Genomic DNA, 8,324 nt, shown 5'->3' with positions numbered 1-8,324 from the left:
TCCAGAGCTCATAGGGGGTCTTGCTACCCACACTCTTGGACGAGGATCAGTTGAGCAGATAGATGGCCATGGTGACCGCCTTGCCCCAAAATTCACCCGGGAGCCCCTTTGCCTTCAGCATGCTCTGGGCAGTCCTGACCACGGACTGGTTGTGGTGCTCGACAATGCCATTTTGTTGGGGGAGTATGGCACTATCAACTCATGACAAAGTCCTAGCTTGGCACAGTACTGCTCGAAGTCCTTCGCCAAGAATTCTCCTCCTCTATCTGTGTGGAGTGCACAAACCAGCTTGTCCGACTTGTGTTCCGCAGCTGCCTGGATGCGCTTGATCGCCGTGGGCGCAGCATCCTTGCTGGGAGCAGAGACAGGCACAAGTATCGGCAACAGTCATCGATGAGTAGGAGAAAGTACTGATTTCCACTCAGTGTCGGTGGCGTGATAGGTCCACAGAGGTTGCCTGGAGCAGCTACAACACCTCCGATGAGCGCCCAAGGGCGCACTACGAGAATGGGGACCGCCAGTGCTTGCCGACTAGGTAGGCTTCGCACACCTGCTCTACCTAGGTGAGCAAGGGTAGGCCACAGACAAGGCCATCCCTACCCATCTTGCACAGCATGGCGAAGTGGAGGTGGCCAAAGCGGGCGTGCCACACCCAGGCTTCCTTGTTGCCCTATGCTGCCAGGCAGACCGGTCGTGTGATGTCGACATTGAGCACATAGAGCTAGCCTGGGTTGTGGTGAATCTTAGCAAGGAGATGTCGCTCCTCGTCACGAACCCGCATCACACCATCTTCTACTAGCACTTGGTACCCGATCTCGTCGAGCTGGCCAACGGAGATGATGTTGGCGGTGAGGTGGGGTAGGTAGTAGATGTTGGTGATGGCGAGGTGCTTGTCATTCTTGCAGGACAACAGGACAATGCCAATCCCCTCGATGCGGGAGATGGAGCCATCCCCGAACCGAACGGAGCCGGTGACACCGGTGTCGAGGCTAGAGAATGCCGCCTATGCCCCGAACATGTGGTTCAACTTGGCCATGTCTAGGACCCATAGCTTTGGGTCTCGGTCGCTAGATTCATCAAAGGCAGCGAACACCTTGTTCTTGGTGAAGTGGAGCTGGCTATCGTGGTGGATCGGCAGCAGGGTCGCCGCACTCGTCTCTGGCATCGGTGGCTTGATTTGGGGATAAATCCCATCCTCCTGCCCATAGCCAACCACAAGGAGTAGAGTGGGCTCATCATCCTAGGCCACATGGGCCTGCTCTACCTTCTTCTTGGTTCAACAATCCTTGGCCCAATGGCCTTTCTTCCCATAGGCCTTGCACGCGTCGTTGGGGATGGTTTGGCCTGAGTTTGAACCGGCCCGTGAGTCGCTGCCGCTGCCAGTGCCGTGACCACAGCTTCTTCCTCGACGTTTGCCACAGCCACCGAAGCTCGATCCGCCATGGCCAGAGTCCTTGTCCCACTTCTTATAGCACTCCAGCCACTGCTCCTCCATGAGTAGTAGTTTGCCAGTGACGTCTTGGGCTAGCGATGGTTTGTCATCGGTCGCCGCCTTGAGCTACCCAGTGACCTCCTCAACGGAGAGTGTGTCGATGTCGAGGAGGGTCTTGATGGGAATTATGAGTTGCTTGAACCTTGGTCGAGCAACATGAAGGTACTTGGCCACCACCTTTGGCTCTAGCTCTACGTCGCCAAGGATCGCTAGCCTTTGCATGATGTTAGAGAGGCACAGGGCAAAGTCCTTGATGGACTCCCCATCATGGAATGTGATCCGCTCATATTTAGCACGGAGACTCTACGCCGTCGACTTCCTCATGCGCTCATCACCGATGCGCATCTAATGGATTGCCTCCCACACCTCCTTGGCTGACGGCTTGGGCGCTAGGGTGGGCACCATCTCTGAGGGCACGCCGGAGCAGATCGCCTCCAGCGCAGTTCAGTCGTCGTGGAACTCACCGTCACCGGACTAGATGATGTCCCACAAGTGATGCGCCTAAAGCTTCAGCTTCATCAACAATGGCCATGAGTCGTAGCTGGTCATGGTGAGTTGCAGCTAGTTGCTGGACCTGTTGGTCTCGCAGATCACATGCTCGATCATGACCTCATGTGGATGGCGCGTTCACGAATGACTAGCGTCGTGGGTCGACCAACGGCGCGACGGCAAGCGGCTTGAAGACGGCGTGCGCTGTGGAGTTTTGCTGCCAGAGCCACAACCCTTCTCCTTCGTGCCCACCGGCGGCGACGAACGGCCTCAACCCTTTGATGACGTCATGGTGGCACGCTAGGCCCTCTCTCATAGCCCCGATGCCAATTGTTAGTCCTGACAATGGCGTTGTACGCCGGTGGCGAGGACGAGAGCTCTGTGAAGAACCCAACATAACACACACACGATCACTTGGACTCGAGAGTTTTTGGTGCTGCGCACAACCTGTAGCTTTTCTGTTTTTCTTCTTCACCTTTTTATTAGAAGGAAATACAGCAGAGATCAGGATCGTGCCGCTAATCCTTGTGGCTTTGTCGCGTGTCCATCCCCACACCCGCAAGTGCGCTCATGTCTGTATCCTAGGCATCATGGATGAGCTATTCTCGGCCCACGGCCTCCTATGTGCACGGCTGCCACAACTTGGAGCTCATGTGCTGCTAACTAAACTAACTGAATAACAAAGCAACTAACTGAACTAAGTGAATCCTATGAACAAGAGTTACTAACAAATCTTCTCCTAAGTCTCGTTCATGGTCTGTACATCAATGACGCTGATTTTGGAGCGTAGTTCACAAAACCTTTCTCGCCCCAACGCCTTCGTCAGAATGTCTGCAAGCTCTTCAACTGTCCTAATGGACTCAAGCTTCACCCTATTCTCCATGACACATTCCTGTATGTAATGGTACATCACATCTATATGCTTACTATGGTCATGGAAAATTGGGTTCTTACTCAGCTGAATTGCAGACTCACTGTCGATCTTTAGTGTGATGGACCTGCTCTTCTCGCCTTTGAACTCAGCAAGAAGTTGAGCCAACCAAACACCCTGGTAGGCTGCAGTAGTGGCTACAATGTATTCTGCTTCGCAGGAAGATAAGGCCACCACTTTTTGCTTCTGGGACTGCCATGTGATGATACTGGAGCCAAGGAAGAAGAGAACTCCTATGGTGCTCTTCCTTGTATCAACATCACCGGCCAGATCACTGTCACTGTAGCTAGTGAGTTGTGCCTCCTTCCCCCTCTGGTAATGATAGCCGAAGTGTAAGGTTCCAGCAATGTATCTCTGCACCCTCTTCATGGCCACCATGTGTTCTGTAGTCAGGTTCTCCATGAACCAACTGATGTACCCCACTAAGTATGCCAGGTCCGGTCTTGAGTTATACCAGGTAACAGAGGGAACCCACAATGCTCCTGTAGTTTGTGGCATCAATAGCAGGAGCAGGGCTGGACTTACTGAGCTTAAGTTTGGACTCCATGGGGGTGCAACTTGGATTGCATCCAGTCAGGTCAGCGCCTTCCATAATCTTTGTAGCATAGGCACTTTGATAGACTGTGATGCCGCTCCCCATCTGTGTCACCTCCAGCCCAAGGTAGTAGCGCAGAAGCCCAAGGTCGCTCATCTTGATTGTCGCTTCATTTCCTCCTTGAAGGTGCTGATGTTTCGTGGATCCCCTCTGGTGATAACCAGATCATCCACATAGATGCCCATGATGAGGCGCCGTGCGCCCACACCGCAGAGGTAGACAGCATGCTCCGACATGCTCCGTCAGAACCCGAGCTTCATCAGGGACTCATCGAGCTTGGAGTACCATGCTCATGGGGCTTGACGGAGTCCATAGAGTGCCTTGATCAGCTAGAGCACCTTCGTTTCTTGGCCCTTTAGCACGAACCCCGATGGCTGCTCAACGTAGACATCCTCTAGGAGCTCACCATTTAGAAAAGTGGACTTGACATCCATATGGTGGATAGCCCACCCTTCGCTTGTAGCAAGCGCCAGCAGTAGCCTCATGGACTCCAGGCGTGCTACTAGGGTGAATACTTCGTCGAAGTCGATGCCCTGGTGCTGGACGTACCCCTTGGCGACGAACCGGACTTTGAACTTGGTGATGAGCCTTGCTTCATCCCACTCCATTTTATAGACCCACTTGAGGCCGATTGGACGCACCCCTAGTGGTGGGTCAATGAGCGTCCAAGTGTCATTCACCTCAATAGAGGTGAACTCATCGAGCATGGCATGGCGCTAGTTCTCTTGTTCCAGCGCCTCCTTGAATGGTGCCAGCTCAGCCTCGCTTGCCAATAGCAGCAGCTCCTCCATCTGCCGTGCGGCGAAACCCGGCGACGTGGCTGGCCCGAGCACATTGTCGATGTTGCGGTACTGAAGTGGGGTGTCATCGTCGTGGTCCCGCGTCCAGCAGCGGCGATGCGACGGCACCTAGTGGCGACATGAACTCCACCGAGTCCGCATCCTGTAGTGGGGGTGTTCCCGGCGTCGTGCTCCTAGTACCTTGCACTAGTGAGGCGTGGGCTGACGATGCTCCAAGCATCATGCTCCCTGTGCCATGAGCCGGTGAAGTGTGGACTGATGACGCCGGTGAGGCCAAAGGTGTAGCAGCAGCTCTGGCCGATGAAGTCGTGCTCGATGTAGTTGTCATCGTGGTCAATTCGGGCAGTGGCAGGTGTTCAATGACAAAGTCATCTACCTCACTACGCTGGCCCTAGGTCCAGAGCCACTATGCCGCCTCCTCGAACACCAGGTCGTGACTGACGTGCACATGCCGAGTCACCGGGTCATACACCCAATACGCCTTAGAGCCAGGTTCATAGCCGATGAAGATGGTGCACCTGCTCCTGTCATCGAGCTTCTTCAAGTTTGGCATTGTTACCTTCATGTGTGCGATGCAGCCGAACGTGCGCATGTGTTGAACGCTAGGGATGCTGCCAGTCCAAAGCTCATAGGGGGTCTTGCCACCCACGCTCTTGGACGTGGATCGGTTGAGCAGATAGATGGCCATGGTGACCGCCTCACCCCAAAATTCGCCCGAGAGCCCCTTTGCCTTCAGCATGCTCCGGGCGGTCCTAACCATGGACTGGTTGCGGTGCTCGACGATGCCATTTTGTTGGGGGAGTATGGCACTATCAACTCGCGACGAAGTCCTAGCTCGGCGCAGTACTGCTCAAAGTCTTTCGCTAGGAATTCTCCTCCTCTGTCCGTGCGGTGTGCACGAACCAGCTTGCCCAACTTGCGTTCCACGGCTGCCTAGATGCACTTGATTGCCATGGGCGCAACATCCTTGCTGGGAAGCAGAGACAACCACATGTACCAGGAGCAGTCATCGACAAGAAGGAGAAAGTACCAATTTCCACTCGGTGTCAGCGGCGTGATAGGTCCATAGAGCTCACCGTGGAGCAGCTGCAACACCTCCGATGAGCGCCCAAGGGCGCACAGCGGGAATGGGGACCGCCGGTGCTTGCCGGCAAGGCAGGTTTTGCACACCTACTCCACCTGGCTGAGCAGGGGCAGGCCACAGACAAGACCATCCCTGCCCATCTTGCGCAGCGCGGCGAAGTTGAGGTGGTCGAAGCAGGCGTGCCACACCCAGGCTTCCTCGTCGTCCTGCACCGCCAGGTAGACTGGCCGTCGATGTCAACGTCGAGCACATAGAGCTGGCCTAGGTTGCGGTGAATCTTGGCAAGGAGACACCGCTCCTCGTCATGAACCCGCATCACGCCATCTTCTACCAACACTTGGTACCCGATCTCGTCGAGCTAGCCGATGAAGATGATATTGGTAGTGAGGCAGGGTAGGTAGTAGACGTTGGCGATGGCGAGGTGCTCGCTGTTCTTGCAGGACAGAAGGATGGTGTCGATCCCCTCGATGCGGGCGATAGAGCCATCCCCGAACCGAATAGAGCCGGTGACGCCGGCGTCAAGCCTGGAGAATGCCGCCCACGCCCTAGACATGTGGTTCGATGCGCCTGTGTCTAGGACCCATAACTTTAGGTCTCGGTCACCGGATTCATCGAAGGCAGCGAACACCTTGCTCTCAGTGAAGTGGAGCTGACTGTCGTGGCGGATCGGCAGCAGGGTCGCCGCACTCGTCTCCGGCATCGGTGGCTCGATTTGGGGATAAATCCCGTCCTCCTGCTCACAGCCAACCGCATGGAGTAGAGTGGGATCGTCATCCTAGGCCACATGGGCCTGCTCTACCCTCTTCTTGCTTCGACAATCCTTGGCCCAATGGCCTTTCTTCCCGTAGGCCTTGCACTCGTTGTCGGGGATGGTTTGGCCCCAGTTCGAGCTGGCCCGTGAGTCGCTGTCGCTGCCGGTGCCGCGACCGCGGCTTCTTCCCCGACGTTTGCCGCGGCCGACGGAGCTCGATCCGCCACGGCCGGAGTCCTTGTCCCGCTTCTTGTAGCGCTCCAGCCACTGCTCCTTTGTGAGCAGTAGTTTGACAGCGACGTCCTGGGCCAGCGACGGTTCATCTTCGGTCGTCGCCTTGAGCCGCCCAGTGACCTCCTCGACGGAGAGTGTGTCGATGTCGAGGAGGGTCTCGATGGAAATTACGAGATGCTTGTACCTTGGTCGAACGACGAGGAGGTACTTGGCCACCACCTTCGGCTGCGGCTCCGGGTCACTGATGATCGCCAGCCTCTGCACGATGTTGGAGAGGCGCAAGGCAAAGTCCTCGACGGACTCCCCGTCGCGGAACGTGATCTGCTCGTACTCAGCATGGAGACTCTGCGTCGTCGACTTCCTCATGCGCTCGTCACCGATGTGCATCGAACGGATCACCTCCCACGCCTCCTTGGCTGACCGCTTGGTCGCCAGGGTGGGCACCATCTCTGGGGGCACACCGGAGCAGATTGCCTTTAGCGCGGTTCGGTCGTCGTGGAACTTGCCGTCACCGGACTCAATGATGTCCCACAAGTGACGCGCCTGGAGCTTCAGCTTCATCAACAACGACCATGAGTCATAGTTGGTCTTGGTGAGTTGCGGCCAGTTGCTAGACCCGTTGGTCTCGCGGATCACGCACTCGATCACGACCTCGTGTGGACGGCGCGTTCGCGAACGGCGGGCGTCGCGGGTCCGCGAACGGCGCGACCGCGAGCGGCTTGAAGACGGCGTGCTCTGTGGAGTTTTGCTGCCGGAGCCACTGCCCTTCTCCTTCGTGCCCGCCGGCGGCGGCGAACGGACTCGACCCTTCGGCGACATCATGGCAGCGCGCTAGGCCCTCTCTCACAGCTCTGATGCCAATTGTCAGTCCTGACCACGGCGATGTACGCCGGCGGCGAGGACGAGAGCTTTGTGAAGAACTCAACACAACACACACACGATCACTTGGACTCGAGAGTTTTTGGTGCTGCGCACAACCTGTAGCTTTTCTGTTTTTCTTCTTCACCTTTTTATTGGAAGGAAATGCAGTAGAGATCAGGATCGTGCCGCTGCTCCTTGCGGCTTTGTCACATGTCCATCCCCACGCCCGCAAGTGCGCTCACGTCTGTATCCCAGGCATCGTGGACGAGCTATTCTCGGCCCACGGCCTCCTATGCGCATGGCTGCCACAACCTGGAGCTCATGCGCTGCTAACTGAACTAACTGAATGACAAAGCAACTAACTGAACTAAGTGAATCCTATGAACAAGAGTTACTAACAAATATAACTTATCAATCATTGCTTTACTTCAAGTCTGGCATTGCCAGATGTCTCTGTATGCTTGATAGCTGTTTCTAAACCTTGAAGTAACAGATTGGCATTGGTTGTTCTGTCGATGATGCTTATGTACGGGTAAGCTAGATAGGGATGCAAGCAGCAGAATATGCCATAGTCTTGCTTGGTGCATATATTATGTACAATTGTGCCTGTCTTTCCAGGAATGGGGAAAAAAGTATGCTCCTTTTTGAAAGGCACACATGAGCATGCCTATACCATGCTGTTGCGTGCAGATTCTTGATTAGTTCAAACATGGGGGTCCGGTCCTGTGTTTATTCTTGTTCTTTATCAGTTTAAACAGATTGACACGAACATGCTTGATTGCCTTCATTTGACAGAGAAACCAATATTCTAAGATTGGCTGGTGAACATGGGGGACATGATTTAGGCTGGTGGTGCCGTTCCACAGCCTTGTCATGCCCAGGTGTTTGTAATATATAAAATCCATGAGCAGAGGTCCCTGAACCATGGTATTATAGTGGGCCTCTGGGTTCTCTATATCTGATCTAACCTTAGACTAATCTAGGCATTAGTTTATGTGTTGCTACCTGTTTGTTTACTTGATATAATATATGGTTGCAGTTAGATATTTGGTGAAATTCTGGTGTGCTCTTTGTTTTTGTGTGTGTG

At 54.8% G+C, this 8,324-nt stretch overlaps 1 protein-coding gene across 1 annotated transcript; it reads right to left on the bottom strand.

The window, feature by feature from the left end:
• Window positions 1-6,166: 6,166 nt before the first annotated feature.
• Window positions 6,167-7,195, bottom strand: LOC136507646 (uncharacterized). Its single transcript, XM_066502304.1, has one exon. The coding sequence runs from the start codon at window positions 7,193-7,195 to the stop codon at window positions 6,167-6,169; it is 1,029 nt and encodes a 342-aa protein (XP_066358401.1).
• Window positions 7,196-8,324: the final 1,129 nt, after the last annotated feature.

The sequence above is a fragment of the Miscanthus floridulus genome, chromosome 15 (assembly GCF_019320115.1).
Source record: "Miscanthus floridulus cultivar M001 chromosome 15, ASM1932011v1, whole genome shotgun sequence".
Lineage (NCBI taxonomy): Eukaryota > Viridiplantae > Streptophyta > Magnoliopsida > Poales > Poaceae > Miscanthus > Miscanthus floridulus.
This window is presented reverse-complemented; position numbering and strand designations above follow the sequence as displayed.

Excerpts from the sequence above, each read along its gene's own strand:
- LOC136507646 (XM_066502304.1), bottom strand. The coding sequence starts at position 7,195 with ATGTCGCCGAAGGGTCGAGTCCGTTCGCCGCCGCCGGCGGGCACGAAG.